This window comes from Zootoca vivipara, chromosome 10 (genome assembly GCF_965207765.1).
Source record: "Zootoca vivipara chromosome 10, rZooViv2.hap1.1, whole genome shotgun sequence".
Taxonomy (NCBI): domain Eukaryota; kingdom Metazoa; phylum Chordata; class Lepidosauria; order Squamata; family Lacertidae; genus Zootoca; species Zootoca vivipara.
Window position 1 is genome coordinate 20257789 of NC_142593.1, and position 19577 is coordinate 20277365.

Consider the following 19577-nt stretch of genomic DNA (forward strand, 5'->3'; position numbering starts at 1 on the left):
TTCCAGTGTACTTTGTTACATATTCATTTCTTGATACTTGATTTTGCTCTGCTTTTGCTGACTTGTTTATACAGTGCCATAGATGTACTGTACATGGTACATGTTACTCTAAACATGTGGGGAGGAAACAACCAGAAAGAGTGCAGGTATTGTGTGGTCTGAGCAACGCTGAAAGGTGAATGACTATGGCTGCGACAAAATTATGGAGAGAGGCGGGAAGACTGAAGCAAGACAACAGTAATCAAGGCAGGAAAAGACCAAGATATGAACTAACATTTTGACTGAGGAGACAAGTCAGGAACTTCTGGTCTTGTGTGACTGCACATCGTTACATACACTTACGCTGGAGACTCACCAAGATGTACAACACACTTTAAAATGCAAATAAAGATTTAATTTTCAGGGGGAATGCAGAAGGCCAATAAGCCATGCAAACAGCAGATCTATCAAGGTTAGTTTTCCAAATATTTTGCTCCTTTTAAGGCAACCTGGATTCAAGCAGTACAAGCCCTGTCTAACAACATGTTAATGTTTTGATATCCAAATAGAAACACATTAACTGTGCGCTGCAAGTCTCAACAGGCAATTACTGCTGCAGCTGTGTACATTGATGATCACACCGCTGCCTGCATTCAGCCAGGGCAAATCCCAAGCGTCACCAATCCGCCTCACTCATTAATCATTAAATGGAGGAACAGCACTGGTAAGGAATGAAATCAGCAATTAGTTTAGGTTTGGAAACGTAACTGATTTTAAATACAATTGTATCAAGAAAATGTACAATTGATCCAAATGAACTGGCTCAAGGTAACTGTGTGGATCTTAAAAGTAATTCGAGTGTGCTGCACAAGTCATATTTCTCTAACAATTTCACTGGCAAATTTACAACCACGTTCCTATATTTAGTAAGCTGTTATCATGTTTTAATTCTTTATCCTTTAACACACATGCTGATTTAGTTCGAGTTGTGCTTTCAAAAAGGTTTAGTAATGAGAATGCTTAAGCAAGTGAGGCACATGCCAAATTCTTTAGATGGGGATCGTTGTGCTCAACCGAAACTGATCTGAATTAGAATTAAGACTCTTTATCAAATCTAATATGGAATGTATCGTGTAACAGTAAGCATTGACTTAAAATACTCGCATGTTTTACTATGATGCATCGTACAGAGAAGCTTACCATAACAACTTCTCCCTGTACCTGTTCTTTTAAATGTGTTTAAAACTCAACACTGTTCCAAAATCTGGCCATGTCTTTGCCCAGGCAGGTGACCCATAAGAGCAGCAAAATAACCAGACTGTACAATGGTGATAGGATAAAATCAGGCCAAATCTTTATTGACGGCAGGCAGGACAAAAGTTGGCATGGCATTGGGTCCCAGGATCAGTTCATCAGTCCATAAGCCCATGTTGATGGAACGGATCTGCTGCATTTGAATTGTTCCAAACCTGTATGATGGGAGTCGCGCAGTAGTGCGAGCCAAGCAAGCAAGGTCTCACTGGGGGACCAGGGTGCAGATTCCAGCCAGGCAGATACTGAACCCACGCTTGGGTTTGCGTGGTCAATGCTCCCCTCAGGCCCCTTATGCCCCCCCCGTACACTATGTTGATCCTGACCAATGCCATTTCTGATCCTGACCAATGCCATTTCCGCCCTCATATAATGTTCTTCCGCCTAACAAAGGAAAGCCATAATTTCACTGAGGGAAAGGCTAAAAAAAAAACCAACCAAGTGCCAATCAGGTTGAGAGGAAAAAAATCATTTCCGGCCCTGTCAACCAGCAACCCAAAATTGCTCAGTGAAGACTCTATCTAACCTGAGGGTTGGTGGGTGGGAAGCTCTCAAAACAAAATGGCTGTGAGCTCCAGGGGAAGCAGCCTTATATAGGCTCCCCCCCCCCTTCCTGGCAGTAAGGGCACATGGGACAGCTTTTTCCAATGAGCCCCTCACACAGAGAAGATATTGGGAAAAACCTTGCCCAGTATTTTGCTGCAATCTATGGGCCACAGCGCCACCGAGCAAAGTGCTTATTCGTCAACGGCGCGGGGCTTATATACACGTTTGACAGAGTCTGAAGTATAAATCTAGCAAAGTTCCTTGCTACTGCAGAACCATATCAGTCCACTTTCACACTACAGTCGTACCTTGCTTTTCGAACAGCTTCGAAACTCAAAACGTTTTGGCTCCCAAATGCCGCAAATCTGGAAGTGAGCGTTCCAGTTTGCAAACTATTTTTGGAAGCTGAACATCCAGCTGCTTCCAATTGGCTGCATGAGCTTCCTGCAGCCAATCAGAAGCCGTGCTTTGGTTTCCAAACATTTGGAAGTCAAACGGACTTCCGGAACAGATTCCATTCGACTTTTGAGGCATGACTGTACAAGCCTTCAGCCATTTTCCAGGCAACTCTGTGTCCTAGAGTTCTCAAAACGCAAACAGTGAAATGTAACATGGGAAGTAGCACTTAACAAGCAGAGAATAGTATACTCCATGTACAGTCAGACTATGTATTTTAGGTTAAGCTTTCTGAAAATAATCTGAAGAATGGGTGTGCAAGGTTCTGCTCTCTAGTTTTCCCAACACATACTAACACCCATCAGAGTATTGGAAAGCACTGAATTGCCTAAGGCGGTCATTAACATTCATTCATCTCGCAAGAATGGCTAAGAGAAACTTGTAACACGGATCAATTAACAGATGGAACAGGAAGGGATTACGTGGACAGAGTGCCTGCACCCCCCAAGAAAAAGCAGATCAGTCCTGAGAAATACACCTCAGTCTTTATAGTCGATTCCAAGCAGAACTACGTTTGCATGTGCATAGACGGCATATTTCTTAATTGGAGGAAAAGCTATGAGAGCTCCAGAACCTCGAGATATGAAAAAAACTCAACGCTACATAAAATTAATATTTTTTAAAAAAAATCTTTTGGAAGGGAATGATGTAATAGTGGCAATTGTTTGGCTTCCCCTGCAGGTTAAGGATTTTAAGACCACTCCGGTGTCCCTAGACTTTTGCTGTCATTAGGAAGCTCATTTAAAGAAATGTTGAAGTCTGTATACCTGACCTGACAGTTTCCCAATGTCTGCTCCTCCCAAAATACAGTCGTACCTTGGTTCTCAAACTTAATCCGTTGCGGAAGCCCGTTCGACTCCCAAAACTGTTCAAAAACCAAGGTGTGGCTTCCAATTGGCTGCAGGAGCTTCCTGCAGTCAAGCAGAAGCTGCGTCGGACATTCGGCTTCTGAAAAAGTTCGCAAACCGGAACACTTACTTCTGGGAGTGCGGCGTATGGGAGCCAAAACGTACGAGTACCAAGGCGCTCGAAAACCAAGGTACAACTGTAGGCACAACAAACCTGAGCATATTGGAAACTAGCAACCTCATCCTGACATTAGAATTCAAAATAGGGGGCAGGGAGCATACATGGTGTGGGTCACAGGGAAAGGATGTTCCTTGGGCTGTGGCATCTCAGAAAAGGGTAAGTGGGGTGGAATGTGTTTTAGGTATGTTAAGTGAATCCACTTTTCTGGTAGTGGAGTTAAACTCAATGTGAATGTTTACTGCAAAGGTCATTAAGCTTTAAATATAAAAAACATTAATACTGAAATTGTAGGGTTTTTTTGGGTTTTTTGAATCTCAAAAGTTGAGACATTATTTAGGGATTCCCAAACAGTGGTCTGTGAACTCAATGGTGTTTCTGTAAAGATACATTAAAAAAACATACAGCACCTAGCACAGATGATCGCAATTGCTACACAGCAAAAATAAATGGTCTGCAAAGGCCCTCAGCAATTTTCTAGTCCATGGGAGGAAAGTATGGAAACCACTGATCTAGCCTAAATATTTGACTGCCACAGATTTCCATGGAATGCTTAAATCTCTCCCACTGAACTCTGCCTAGATTGTAGGCATTACCATTTCCAGCAACATAGCCTGGGAAGGCAGCAGATGAATACCTTACAAAAAGCTCACAGGTTCAATCTCCTGGTAAGGTTGGGAATGACCCTCGTCTAAAATATCGACTGCAGACAGGTCACCAATGACAATATTGAACTAGATGGAACCAATATTATGGCTCGGTATAAGACAAGTTCCTAAACATCGAACGGTATTTGAAGATGATTCCCCCCGTTTTGTTTTCTGTTCCAGGAGTCCTGAAGCCGTGCTCTTCAGAGTCAGGGGATATAGAACAAAACAAAAATTTCCTTTTAAATCCCAACATAGGATCATGCTAACAAGACCTTTGATAGAACATCTGTCAGTTGCTCAAAATCTTAAATCAACACAATTTAAGCTGAAAGAATGCATTTAAAATGAAACAAGTTACATCTCACGTAAAATTGTTGGTACAGTATATAAGAAATTGGGGTACAGGTGGAATCAGACTGCATGTTGGTTTTATGGTAAAACACATAATTTAGGGGGGGACAACTTCAGATGACATAAAGCTGGGAGGAACAGCAAGAAGTTCAGAAATAATTAAATTTCTAAAAGGTCTTGCGTAAAATAGAATGCAGGGAGCAAAATTGAAAACACCTGGGAATTATCGGATCACAAATTGTGAGCTCCAAGTTTAACCCTTATGCAAAGATTATAATCTCCCATTAGCATGAATGGGCAGACCTACTTGCATCAGAAAAAAAGGTAAATGCCATATGGTGTCCCATTTTAGGGCATTTATGCTGTTCCATTTCTGTTGGCATCTTCATATCTCTAATGGATGTAATTCTAGGTCTAATTCCGTATTTCACTGTAATGAACAAATGATAGTAAAGGCATATTGACAAGGAGCTGTGATTTGCTAGCATGCTCAACTAAACATGCAGCTACTGATTCAGAGTTTGGAGAAGAGAAACTGAAAGGAAAATGTGAAAACTGCTCCAAAAATGAAGTCCAGGAACAAATTAATATGTGAACAATTTAATTACAAAATCATACACTCACACAGATGTTTATTTATTTATTGGTTCGGTGTTTTTTTTTTTTTAAAAAAAAAAAGCATTTGGCCATGTTAGTATTTTAGCCCTTTTTCAGAAGGCGGCTTGTGTACAGGGCTTTTAACATCCCTTCTTGGCTCAAGATTGAGGATACATCATAAAAGGTCACCATCAAGAAGCTTAAAGAGGCTACATCAAAAAGATTGTTGTTTTATAAATAAAAAAACACCACGGGATTCTCCACTTAAAAGCTGTCACTCACTACCTTTTGGTCCAGAGAAGAACATTTTAAAGAGGGCGACAGACAAGTGACAAATGTATTGTCCATACACATTTATTAACTCTAAGCTGTGAAAATGTGGTATGTATACTCAAAAAGTGTGCTTGCTTGACAGCTAATATAGACACTGTAAAATTAATATTGCCCTGAAGATTGAGACTAGCTCTGAAAGTTGACATGTTAAGCAAAGATCTCCACAGGGTTTGTTAGCTATCTTGCCCTATAAAATAGAATTTATTTATCATCCTCAGATTCCATTTTACATAGTCTAATTCTGTTCAAATATCCATTCTTGCCGACACCTAACACAAAGCAGAAGCAGAACAAACTATAGCCAATCTTGAATTTGCAATTGTTTGTCTACACAATGATACCTGACTTAAGAAGAAATTAAGGTGACTTATTAAAGACACACCTAAATATCTTGGATTTTATTAATGGCAGTTTGCTGTATATTTACACGTAGCACATACATAAAGGTTTTTGGACTGAACATGCTCACTTTGGAAGCTTTTTATGTACATGACCCATGAGCAACACCGAAAAACTGAGAACTCTAACCTTGAAGTCATTCAACTATACAGTTATGAATTAATTTCTGTTAAACACAAAATTTCAAATTTTAATTTTTTCATTTTCATACATTAAAAATATACATAGAAATTCAAGTTAACTTCTCAAACATGTCAATAGTCAGAGATACTACTTTGAAAACAACTACCTCAGATATCTTAAGTCACGGTGGGTTTGTCAGAATACTGACATTACATAATGAATGGTAAAGCATAGCTTACAGGTTTCTGAAAAAGTATAAAGTACATAACTTGCAACAATAAATTATTTCATTGAAGACTCAAGTTAATCACGGTTCAATGAATAATCTTAAAAGGAAAGGTATGGGCAATAATAGGCTTAAAATACAGATATGGTCACAGCCTTAAAATAAATATGTCTATATGCCGCATACATTGAAACTAAAGGTACACTTATTGTAAAAAAAAGAAAAAGTTGAAGATGACACTTTTCACATTTCTGGTTTTCCTGGGCTTAAAAAAAGATGAAATTAATCTTATCAAATTCTTAGTTAGTTTCATTTTATTTCAGTTGAAGTCAGAATTTAATTACAGAAAAGAAAGCTCTTGGCTTGTACAGTGACTCACACCCAATCAAAGGAATGGAGAATTTCAGTTCCAGACCTAAGGGTGGAAGCAGAAAAGCTTTACGAGTCAATGGAATTGAAAAGAAGATGCTTTTGAGTTTCTTGACTTGGCTTTGCCCATACTGTGTGGTGCATCAGACCTATAAACTAGTGATTAAATTCATTAGAAGTAAAAATAGCAGTAATTAGCAAGTACAAAATTTAAGAGCATCAGTGACATCAAGTAGCCATTCAAGCCTGGTAGTCAACAATAGAGGATACATGCAACTCCTAGCTGTGCTCCCCATTTTAACAGCTGTGGGAAGGGAAATGGAAGGGAATCGTATATATGAACAAATTCTCATCCTATTGATTAATCCATATTGGATGTGGTATGTAAGTTACACCGAAACAGATACATAAATGTATCATAAAAACTGTAAGATAGGCAGGGATCAATCCACATAAGATAGTCTACCAATATGGTATGCCCACTATATATGCCCATTTAAAAAGGCAAAAAGTATAAGTAATAAATACACATAAGTGGAATTCAATGTCACACTAAGACGAATGGTCACCTGCATAAGTGAATCCGTTTATCAGACAGATAATTCCCGCTCCCTTCCACGTGCATCCTGTTGTGGGGGTTCTCGTGACACACACCAACTGGGGGGGGATGTGGGTCAGGGGGGAAGCCCCATTGTGTAAGCCAGGCATGGCCAAATTTGGCCCTCCAGGTGTTTTGGGACTACAACTCCCATCATCCCTAGCTAACAGGACCAGTGGTCAGGAATGATAGGAATTGTAGCCCCAAAACAGCTGGAGGGCCAAGCTTGGCCATGCCTGGTGTAAGCCCTTGTGTGGGGCTTCCATTGATGAGGTTTGTCAGGTGAATCCCACCCATATATTTTTGATAGAGAATCAGGAATAGGGAGCTGTGTATTTTCTTACACAACAATTTTTATTAAGAGATATCCCACATGTAAGCTTACTTATTTTTACTGTCTTGTAAACCGGCTTTTTAAAAGCCTTTTTGGATTAATCAGCTCATCTATGTGCCATTTTTAAAGGGGGGGGGGGTCAAATTAGGTGTTTGCATCTAATATTAAACCATGGTTCACAGTTACAAGGATGAAATACAGAAAGCCTTGGCCTTGCATTCTGCTATGAGGAATGCAGAAATTGTCATTTCTGTTTTAGACTAACTGCAGCTTGTCATGACAGCCAAAGCCAGACAATGTGTAAATAGTCTTAATGATGGGTAGAGGAAACAAGCTAACTTCAAAACACAGTTTACAAAGCTGGCCTGTTTTCACTAACCACAGTTAATATTTACCAGTTTAGGATTTGGATATAGCACTTAAGCTGTGCTTTTGCTCAAAAGCAAAAGTGTAAGCTTCATATTTCCTCCTCGCACCCATGCCAGAGGATAGGGGAGAGTGGGTGAGCCCTAGGCTTGTTGCATTGTGCCCCCTTAATGTAAATCATGATTCAAGCGTGATGTGTCAACTGGACCGCTTAATTGATTGAAAATGCATATTATTTGTTAATATCATTTTAGCTTAATATAGAGATTAACAGGTTTCGGGAAACTATAACTAATACAAGATCACTTCCTCTAGTGTGTCATACAATAAGAACACCCCCCCCCCCATGTCAACGGTTAAGATGGCATATCTGAGGACATTTGTCAGCAGATTATGAACCCTTCTATCAAACATATACGATTTTAATAATGAAAACCAGCCTGAGACACAAAACTGACTTGCTTACTACTGTAATCACGTGCACACGCATTTTGCTATTTTTGAATAGAGGCACTTAAGTTTAGCAGAGTACTTCTGTTGTAAACAGTCTAATGAAGGTCTCTTAAGACAAAGCATATGTGAATACAAAGTTAAGTTAGAGTTAAACCAAAGTTAAGAGTGGTTTAATGTACAAATCTCATTTTCTAATAAGACACTTGCATTTAGTATATTAGTCTCAAAGTATTACCCAATTGCTTTTTTCTTTTTTTAAAAAAAATGCCACACCCTTGAAATAAGCTTCCAATCCCATTTTTTTCGAAGCTGAAAACCTCTTTATTTGTACACCAAATAGCACTCTAAGCTGTGTGTGTATGTGTATATATGTGGAAGTACTACTTTAAGCCTCTTTCTGTACCTGGAACCAATTAAAATCTCAACTGAAAACCCCAATGCTTGATCTGAATGCCCTAGATTTACATGAGTCTATTAACAGCAACTATAAACTGGAAGAGTACCAGTGTCTGTAACAGTGGGTGCAATCCAGATCCATTAAAATTGATGTGAATATTTCTACTGACTTCAATGTAATATAGATTATCCCCAACAAGCCTTCTGAGTAAGTGCATTAATACATAATACGAATATTCCTCAAAAATACTAAAACATCGATTTCTTATGTACTGCAAAAGTAACACACAACAAAATGTACATATAGCAATAATTTATTCTGAAATGTTCATTTAGTTCTGTTGAGACTTCACCCATGTCTCATTAATAAAAGAGCAGCCATCTCACCTCAAATACCAGAATATACAACAAGTTACAGCATAGCAAAAGTCCTACCTACTGTCAGTTAAAATCTAGTTCTGGTAAAATAATTTTGTTCAAGTGTTACACATACACAGATTTTCCTTTTTTTTCTTCTTTTCTCGGAGCACAAAACCAAAAGGTAAATCATTACACCATAACTATCTATGCACATTATGTGACCACAGAAATGCTTATCATCATTTCAGAAAATGAACCATTAGTTCTATCCATGCAGGAAAAACAGGCTTGTTCAGCAGAAACCATATTACTGTGAATTTCACAGCCACATGATTAATTATAAGGTTAAGTGGCTTCACAAATACTTTTTTTTTTTGCATAAATACCAATTTCTCCCTGATGTAGTTTAGTCATTTTGCAAATCTAGAAATGAGTGATATAGCAATAGATTTCTCTCTTTTAATCTCTGTTCATCTTTCCTGAATACCCCCACCCCACCCCACCTAGACAATTAAAGGTATGGGATGTTAATTAAATATATGTAAAACGTACTGTACAAATATAATCGCTTTAGCAATTTTATTGCTAAATAATAAATTGGGACTCCCTCAAATATTATTAGTGAAGACAAAGAATATCAAATATGGCTTCCAGAACAAGGACCCTCTACAAGAATCAAAGCTATTTACAAAAGAAAAACCCCAACTTTGTATAGTTTTATTAAAAAGTTCCACATATAGCATTAACACATGAAAATTCTTTGTTAAACAGAAGTTACCAGGTAGGATCCAGAATGACGCTTAGGACTTTGGGCACCACTTGAATCTGTACCTTCAGTCTTTGAATCTCGTTTTTTTGTGCTGTTATTCACTGGTGTTGGTATCTGAGATGGCCGAGTGGAACTGGAACTGGAACTATTATCTATGCTGCTTTTTCTGGGGCTTGGATTGTAGTTGAAAGGAGTCACTCTTGCTGCAACAGCACCACTGGGCGAACTGTGTTTGCTTGAGCTGCTGGAACTGAATGGCGTACGTTCATTAACAGTGTTTTCACTAGTCTCTGGGGCAGGGGCAGGGTTGCCTAGCAAAGGTTTCGTTTCAGTTCCTTTCTTGTCTGGACTATCTACTTGAATATATGAATTCAGGCGGTTTTCTAAACCCATAGTACGAACAGGGACATTCCCATTCCCTGCATTTTGTTTTCCGTTAAGATCTTTGCTATTCACATTCCCTTTCTCCGAAACACTGTCAATAACAGGGGGTGTGTTCCCTGTGGGAGATTTTCCAGATCTAGGATTATTAATAGGGCAGTCCTCAATCCTCACCCAAACATCTTCTGTCTTTGAGACGGCAGGTGCCATCTGGTAAATGAGAGTTTTTGAATCGGAACCATTGGTAGCACCAGATGAGGAATTCTCAGGAGGACTTGTCATTATCTGAGGAATTTCGTTCTCTTTAATCTTCCGCCAAGTACCTTTTGTTGGCGCTTGATTCTCTTTAGACTCCTTGAGTCCAGAAAAAGAACTTATATGTTGCTTTTCATCCTCACTCTTTGCCTTCTCACTGGATTCTGAAGAAGCTGAAAGAATTGAGGAAGAACTTCCAGTCCTACGCCAGGTGCTCACACGAGGAAGTGATGAGGAATGTTTACTATGTTCGCGCTTCCAAGTCCCCGATCGGTTAATTGGCAGTCTGGAAGGACTCTCTGAGTGAGACCGAGTTATGTCATGCCGTTTTGTTGGTCTCCCATCACTGTATTCCAAAGAAGGGCTCAGGCTAGGAGGTAACTTTCGCCAACCACCAGCTTGGATGGCTGAATGAGTAGATAAAGACATATCAGGAAGGGATGGGCTTAAAACTGGAGTCTGTGTTTGGGACTGTGTAGGAGAGTCTGGTCTGGAAGGTGACAAAGATTCAAATGAGGCAGACTCTTCCAATTTCCTTCTTAAAGTGGGACTTGGAGTTTCTTTAATAAAAGTTGACTGGCGGACCAAAACAGGTCTCTCGGATCTATCAGATTCACTCCCACTGGATTTGGCCGATGACATTCTAGATACATCAGACTTCTTGTTTGATCCGCTGATACCAGAAATTTGGTTTAATCCTTTTGAGGCAGATTCACTTCTGGGAATACCACTGGTACTTTTGGGCAACACAGTTTGTTTTCCCACAGTTTGCTGGCTCATCTGTCTGCCTGGCGAGGTGTATGCCATTCTTCCTGAACCAGAAGACTTAGTGGAAGTCGTACTCGGAGAAGATGTTCGTGGCAGCTGGGAGAGTTTATTAGGGGGACTTATGCCATTTCTGCCGGGTGAAATTGAATTTCGGCCAGGAGACTGCAGAGGTCTGGTTAAGGGTTGCTGTTGTGGCCTAGAAGGTGTGGAATCTCTAGATCCTGATCTAGAAGGTCCTTTACTTGATCCACCCTGTTGAGATGGCTGTCTGGATATAGGACTTGGCTCAGGTTTCACAGATGGTTTGGCTACTCTGGGAGAACTAGTAGAAGTCTGGTTATCATTAGGACTTTTGGAGGTTGCACTCTTTAGCTGAGGCCCTTTTTTAGAAACTGGACTTGTACTTGAGGAGCTATTTCGAACTCCAGGAATATGAATCATTGTCCTACCTCGGGAGATTGAGGGCATATTGGTTTGCAAAGGCTGTTTCAAATGACTTGTAAGTTCTGAATTAGAACGAGCTTTACCTGTGATCATACTTTTATACACTTTCTTTCCTCCTTTGATACCTTTATTTTCAGATTCTACTTTCTTCGTTTCCAATGTACTCTTCTCCCCTGGTTTAATAATTCTTGGACCCTTATTACTAGTAAAAGCTTTTTCTTCTTGGTCAGGTGTAAGATGAAAGGGTGATCCTAAGGAAATTCCAGATTTTAATGAAAGGATTGAATCAGAGTCTGATGAGGCTTGTCTAGACAGTGAGGCTGCTGCAGCTTGATGTAAGCTGCTAACAATAGAATTTGCACCTTCTTGAATAGCTTTCCAGTCAAAATTTTCTGAATCTGGTGAGAAACCATGTTCTGAATCGGGCCTTTGTATATCCTTCAAATCTAGTGTCAGGCCTTCTGCCAAAATGCCTCCCATATTTCTAGAACTATTTTTTTCACTGTCTGATTTTGTTCTAGAAGGTTTTTTCTTTTTAGGCATGGCAGAACTGATGCACTCCTGTAGGAGATCATCTTCTGAGTCAATACTAAGGGAACTGAGGGAACTGTTTCTTGAAAAACACACAGGAGTATCTTCAACATGAAATGATTTAGGAGCGTAGCCAGAAACTTGTGGTCTACTTGGTTCTATCTGTGCATCAGATGGTTCCATTTGTTCTCTGGGTTCACTTTCTTTGTTATTGTTGTTTTCTTGATCAATATCACTGAGAGAACTCAGAGATGAATTGCGAGAGAAACAAACAGGAGTATTTTCTATTGCAAAATTTTGTGTTTTCTCATCGGAAGCTGCAGCCCTTTCTGAAATATCTTTGGATGACTGAGAGAATGGAGTTTGCTTCTGCACCAGAGTTTTGGGTTGCTTTCTTCCTGTTGGAGTATGTTTTTGGCAAGCTTGCATTCTACTGCTTGATGCAGACTGATGTTCTGCATTGGTACTAGGTTTAATTTCCCTTTCTTTCCCCTTTCTCAGTTCTGCCTTTTCCCTTGAAAGATCCACATCGTCGTCAAAGTCTAGAGAACTCAAAGAGTCATTTCGTGAAAAACAAAAAGGAGTTCCTTCAATTGGAGTGTAATGATGGGGGGAATCAAATGCAAAGCTTCCTCTTGCACGCTCTTCATTATTTGGAAGTTTTTCATTGAAGTCCCTTGAGCTATTTTTAAGGTTTTGTTTCTTTGTCTCTTTGTTGTCTGCATAGGTTCTTTCACTACTAAAATTACTTTTTGGCTCTGTGGTTTTTCGTAGGCGTGCTCTATACTCATTACTTTGGGGTATGGGTTTCACTGGTGAAGTTGGTTTCTTTTTCTCAACTTCTAGCTGATTTTTGGCACCTACTGGTGAGGATGTAGATGCTTGCTGGATTTGATCCATTATCTTTTTCACTCTGAAAGGTTTGTGACTTTTCCCTTTTGGCATAGCAGAATTAATGCATTCTGCAAGAATATCATCACCTTCTTCTGCTTTGTCATCATCCAATGCAATAGTAGTCCCAGTTGACTTTTCCCCTCTCTGAGCATCATCAGTATTTCTGCCTTCTGTGGGAATGGTATCTCTCTCTTCAAATTCTGCAGGTTCCATCGATGTACCAGTTGTCTCTGCATTAGCCAATTCATTGGGTGGTGATTCTATTGTGAGATCACTCAGTGATGTAGCCGTTGAGAAATTTATTGGCGTTCCCTCAACACAATACACGCGTGGCATATCATCTCCAGGTGTAAAACTAACATGCTTTTGAGAATGCAATCTGCTTTGAGAAGGGAGAATTTTATACACAGGCAACTGGCTTGGCTTCCTGGCTACAGGTGGAGGTATTTTTGAAGCAGTTGTCTGTGAAGGCTTTTTGGTTTTACGTGAAGATTTTGTTGGCATAGCAGAAATAATACATTCCTCCAATATTTCGATATCATCTTCATCTGAATCATCCAGGATATCCTTTTCCGTCTCCGTGGGCTTCTCTGTCTTCTTCTCTTGATTATCCTTTGTGTCATTTGGCTGTTCAAGTTCCGATTCATTCCCATGGTCGTTTTCATGTACAGGAGGCATTATTCTCAACTCTACATCTTTCTGTATAAATGGTTCATCAAGACTCAAAGCACTTAGGCTTGATGAGCAAGAAAATCCATCTGGTGTACTTTCTGTAGCAAAATGTAACAAAGTGTCTGCATCTTGCAATACCTGTACTCTTTGAACAGCTGTATTTACAGCTGTTTGCCTTAACCCAGACTCTCTCTTTTCAGTGGTGGGTATTTTTGTTTTGACTGTTTCTCTCTTTACTTGGGTTGCTTGTGGAGGGGGTGGGGTTTTACTTCTGCTTGGTGGCATTGTTTGCCCAGGACTGTCTGGAAGGTCACTTGGGCTTATAATACCACTTACCATCCCACTACAAGGCTCGCTTTGAACAGAGCTAGCAATCGAACGGCTCTCAAAACTATCCAGGGAACTGACAGAGGTACACCTACTAAACATAAGTGGAGTCTCCTGCACATAATGTTCTGGTGGGCTCTTAGGAGTCTGCGCACCACTTTTTGAAGGAGATTTGGCACCCGAGGAAAATTCTACAGCTTTGTGTCTTGCTGAATCAGAAGGAGATAGACTAGAAGCCTGAAGTCTATTTGATTTTGTTCTAATGTGTTGCGAGGCTGAAGAGGTTTCATTTACCGTACCTGCTGCAGACAGACTCCTGCTATTTTCTTTCATCCCCGCTATCTTCAGAGAGTTATCCGTATCTCCTGCCCGTGTGGATTGTTCACGTCCTGTTTCATCTTCAGCTGATGACAAAGATGACAGAGAGCTACATCTCGAAAAACATATTGGTGTATCTTCTACACAATAGGTCTGTATTGTTTCCTGGTTGATGGAGGGTGCTTTGCAGGACGCAGACTTCTGAGTGTGACCAGCTCTACTTTGAGCAGAATTTGGATGAAGCTGGTTGTGTCTCTTTGAGCCGGCCGAGGTTGATGTATTCCCACTACTTGATGAAATATGATCCGTTTTAGTACTCTGTACTGATGGGCTCTTTGAAAAAGAAAAAGATGGCTTCTGTGCAGAAGGAGGGACATCTGTTGAATACTTGAGACTGTAATCAATAGGCTGATCTACATGGTGCTCTTCTTCATTGTATTTTATGCTATAATTAGTTGGATGATCTTCTTCCTCATGCTGTTCCTCCTCAGAGTAGCGTTCACTATAGTTAGTTGGCTTATCATCCTCATAATCATCAACTGGACATATGGACTGGTTTGCTTTTGGATTTATTCCGTGACTGCAGGTAACTCTGTTCTGTTCTGAACTATTGGATTCCCTTGATCTGAAAGGAGATACACACTCTGTCTGTCCAAAAGCTGACTGATAATTCATGTGTTTATTATCACTACTCTCAGTGTATACAGGGTATGCTCCACTTTGGCTTCTGGACTGTCTTTGTTCATTCTGCTTTATTTCCTCTTCAATTATGTGCTTAGGTCTTGCCCATCTTTCATTTTGTGATGGGCTTTGCCTTCCAGAATTCAATTGCTCATCAGAATATTTTAGGCTATAGTTTATTGGAGTATCTAGCTCTCCATCATTGTCATCCATATGGTTAGCACTGTGTATTTTATGGGCTAAATCAGCAGGGTACTGTCCATAACTGCAAAATTTACTCTCTTCATCTTCAGAGTAAGATTCAATAGGTTTCATCTGTCCTCTTTTACCATACCCATCACTGCTACTGACACTATTTAAGCTATCATTAGAAGCTCTCTTATACTCCACTTTTGCATAAGGCACAGGACATGTCCTGTTCTCAGATTTAGGAAAGTTGTAGGCATTTGTGTGAGAATGGGCAGCGGCTGTTCTTCTTAATGCATTCCTATCTTCTGGCAAACAGTGCATTTCAGTTACAGATCCATTGCTTCTCTCTTCTTGTGGAATATGCATATTTACTTCTTCCATCACTTTGGAAATTTGGGCTGCAGCAGTAGAGATCTGCATTCCCATTCGTTTAGAGGAGCTCCCAGAATTTTCTGTAGCTGAATGATAGCTGCTTAATCCCATTGCGCGCTCTCTATCCAAGCTCCTGTCCTTGTCAGACCGAGAACTCTCTGTATTTCCTCTGCTTGAGGAAGAAGAGCCAGGCAGTACAGTAGTGTTTAAATATGGTGGAAGTACGGTTACATTGCCACTATTAAAATTCTCGGACCTGCAAACTCCATCTTCATGTCGATTAGCATCTAGAACATATTCACTGTACAGATTCTGTTTGTGCCTTTGCTTATTACGATGAGATGTTTTGGGACTTAAGTTATCAATATTGTCAAAGGTCTCAGATAAATGTTGAGCATCTAACTCTGCTTCCAGTGCTTTTTGCTTTCTAACATGAAGAGATGGTAAGCTTGAACCCGGAGACATGATGTTAGCATCTTTATATTTCGCAGGCCTGTTTGCCATTAGGTTCCTTAGAGCTGCAGCACTGCCCATGGCTATCATCTTGTGCTTTGAATGTATGAGATTTTTGAGCATGCTAACGGCTCCCATGTCCCACAATGCTTCCTGGTCCTTTGAATTCCGTGCAGAGAGGTTCCACAAGGTTCCACACGCATTACTAACTATTGTCAAACTATGGGACTTCAAGTGATGCAGCAAGGTTTGCAAACAGCTGTTCTCTCTTAGAATTTGCCTGGAATTAAAAGAAAAAAGAAGAAGATGAAAGACAAAAAAGTGTCTATGTTTATTTACTGCTAATAATGTTGTCCAAAATCCTATAAATAGGTATTAGCATAAATTCACTTAAAGACTAGGATCTAATAATGACTGTGTACAGAAACTGTTTGTAGGATAATACTGACACTGTTGCTCCCAATTTGTCACCTGGGCTCAAATGGCAAGCTGGGGTAGAAACTTTTATTCTGCTTTGGGCAATGTTTCAGAGGGGAAGGAAGATTCTATCAGTGACAGAGGTGGCTTCCTGTTTCCCACCCACCCTGCCCAACCCCATTTTTTATTTTAGTTTTTAGAAACAGCTTTAAAGTTGCCAGGGTGGCGGCAGGAAGTTCCTCTCTTGCTGGTGCTGAAGCCAGTGGCACTGCTGATAATTTTTTTTAAAAAAAATATATTAAAGGAAGCTTCTAGAAGCTGCCCGTTTCCCATAGTATGTACTCCTTTCCCCCCCTCCAAAATATCCCAGAGCCCCCAAATGTTTCTGCCCCCAAACCACTCTCCAAAACCACGTGCCCTGTTTGAACAGGGGACAATGCCACCCAAGAATTCAGCAAAACTCCAAACTGGGGGAGACTCAATACAATATACTGTAAAGCTTTTCCACAGAGATTGCCTTCTGGGAACAGACCCTGACACTTTCATGGAATGTCACGCTGAAGGGTCTCTATTACCTACGAGGATAGCTTTTCTGAGAGTGTTTCAGCTATAGTGAAAAATGTGTGCATTCATATGTGACTGCAGAATGCGTCCCTTTGGATTCCAGCCAAGTTTCAGCTAAGAACATCCCTACTTTTAAATAGGGTTATCCAACATTAAGAAACTAAAATAAAGTTGATTTGTGCTGTACAAATCACATTATTGAAAACAGTGCTTATCATGTACTGCCTTTATATTATCTTATATTTGTAAAGCTGAGACCATTTTTTTATCACAAGTGGCGCAGGAATCTCTTACCAAATAAAATGCTTATTTATGTTCCAGAGAACATTCTTTAGCTTGAAGCCATCTGAGCAGTGGGCTTCTAACAACAACACTGCAGCAATAATTTATGTATCAGCAGACAACACCACTAAGTATAACTTTGCTCATAATCTCTGCCTCCTTCCAGTAAATGTCATCTGCTGCATCAGCAATTTGCATAAAATGCACAGCTTACTGCTTAGGTAACTAGATGGCACACTTACCTGTGGTCCTCATTCGTAGCAATCAAGCTGGAGACATTACGCAGTATTCCCCCTCCACTTTCAATGATAGCTAAAGTATTTGTTTGACTCCGGTACGTCAGTGTGCCAACTAAAAAGGCAAGAGCACCATCCACAGCACATATATCAGCTTTATTCTCAGTGCAGTGGGCTGACAGATTCCATAAAGCACTCAATACACTTTTTAGGGTAGATTCCTGCAGAGAGAGCAAGCACACTGAATTAAGAGGGCTGAAACGCAACCTTAAACCAAACAAACCAATGTTTTGACACTATGATTCCAGTGGTATAATGTTAACTATCTTAAAAATTATAAATCTGGAGAGGGGCTGGTAAAAAAAAAAATCAAGAGAGGATTCCAACACTAATACAAACATGAGCACAATGTGAGGGGGCACATGGGGGGGAGCCCTGTTGCACTTCCGTTAGTGAGACCAGTTAGTGTTTATCTTGCTAGTGGTAACAACTTCATTGCCTGCTGCATATAAAAGAATGACACTCCAATGTTAATTATTAGTGAGTTAGCCTCACTGAACTCAGTGGGAATTACTTCTGCCTAAACAGAGGATTGTATCCAATGTTACTAACAAAACCATTCAATTTTAGTGGGTATTTTAGTTTGCTATTGGAAGGAGTAATTACACTTTTCTTCTATAAATAAGGAAACAAAAAATAATAATTTCATATACTTAAAATACTGAAAAATGTGGTTTTGCGGTAACCTTTTTAACTTCCAAAGCACACTCCATCAATGCTTTCACACTTCCAACTTCACGAAGTGTCTTCTTACTGTTCACATCTGCTCGCCAAGACAAATTTCTCAATACGCTTGCAATGACCTGCAAAAAATGGAAAAATAAAAAAGCTCAATCTGCTTTATTAACATTATTGTTTTCTACCTTTTAATACTTGCTGACTGCCAGGAAACAGTTTAGGATGCATGATTTGCATGATAATAGGCTATTTAATGTATTGGGTTTTATTTTAAAATTTAATTCAATTCAGTGGCCGAAAGTGTCATTTCAAATTCTATTCTACATATGATTCCAAATATTCTGATGAATATTCTGGAATGACTCTTTCCAAGTTCTATGTATCTGTATTCTGGAATGTATTCTGGAATGACTCTTTCCAAGTTCTATGTACCTGTGAGCACATCATGGGAAGATTGTTTCTAGAACTAAGGTGAAACTGTGAAGCTCCTTTGTTACTTTTGCTATTAGATGTTATTTTTTTCTTTCAAGTAATCTTGTTATTATACCTGATATTGTTTTGCTATGTTATTATATAATTGTTTTTGTAGCATTTGTTTGAAATGCATCCCTGTTTCATTGTTGTTAAGCCACTTTGAGCATTGATTGTTGGTGGGAAAGCTGCATACAAATAAAATTCATGCAAATTAAGAACTTTCAGACTATGTGGATCAACTTGTATTACATTAAGGAACACATAAAATACTTGGGTTTTGCCTAATCTCACTTAATGTTAGAAGTTGTACAGTTCTATCAAGATGCCCCAATCAAGTTTCTTTAATGAAAAAATGAAAAACTACGCAATGCACAGTAGGATAAAAGTTCTACAAGTAAGATTTACCTGCTGCAAATCTTCACTTTCAGATTTTAACTGGGCAACAAGGGCTCTCATGCAACCTTTCATAGAACACAATGTAGCCTGATTAAAGAGAGAGGGAGACAACGAAACAAATTACTAAGCAGTATGTCGACAGGTCACAAGTTACTTTCTTTACAAGCAGAATTAAAGGACATAAAACAACATGAACATTATTATCCAACTTTTCTACACTAAGTGCACTCACAGCTACTCATAAAGCTAAAACTCACAAAGCTAAAACAGTAAATTTACAAACTCGTAGTGAAAGAACAAACTAATAAATAACAGTGATTTAAAACATTCATAAAAGAAGCAGAGTTAGCTGAGCACATGCTGGAATAAAATGGTCTTCAATGTACACTTCTTTAGGTAAGCTGTTCCATTATCTGGGCATCACAACTGAGAAAACTCTCTCCTCACTACAGTTGAGGTGGCTAGGGCAGACAAATAGAGTAGGCCTTTTGAAGCGGAATGGAATTCTCTTTCATATGAGAAGTGGAGGGTCCAGCCAGTTTA

General features: G+C 39.5%; 1 protein-coding gene across 2 annotated transcripts in view; it reads right to left on the reverse strand.

Moving 5' to 3' along the window:
- Positions 1–5632: 5632 nt before the first annotated feature.
- Positions 5633–19577, reverse strand: part of APC (APC regulator of Wnt signaling pathway) — a 62101-nt gene continuing 48156 nt past the window's right edge. For both annotated transcript variants that reach the window (XM_035099971.3, XM_060280154.2), the window contains 4 exons: positions 19044–19121; positions 18173–18289; positions 17433–17647; positions 5633–16207 (listed from right to left, as the gene is read on the reverse strand). In XM_035099971.3, the coding sequence (XP_034955862.3) occupies positions 9637–16207; positions 17433–17647; positions 18173–18289; positions 19044–19121 (6981 nt within the window). In that variant the 3' untranslated portion in view covers positions 5633–9636. The remainder of the gene's footprint in view (positions 16208–17432; positions 17648–18172; positions 18290–19043; positions 19122–19577) is intronic.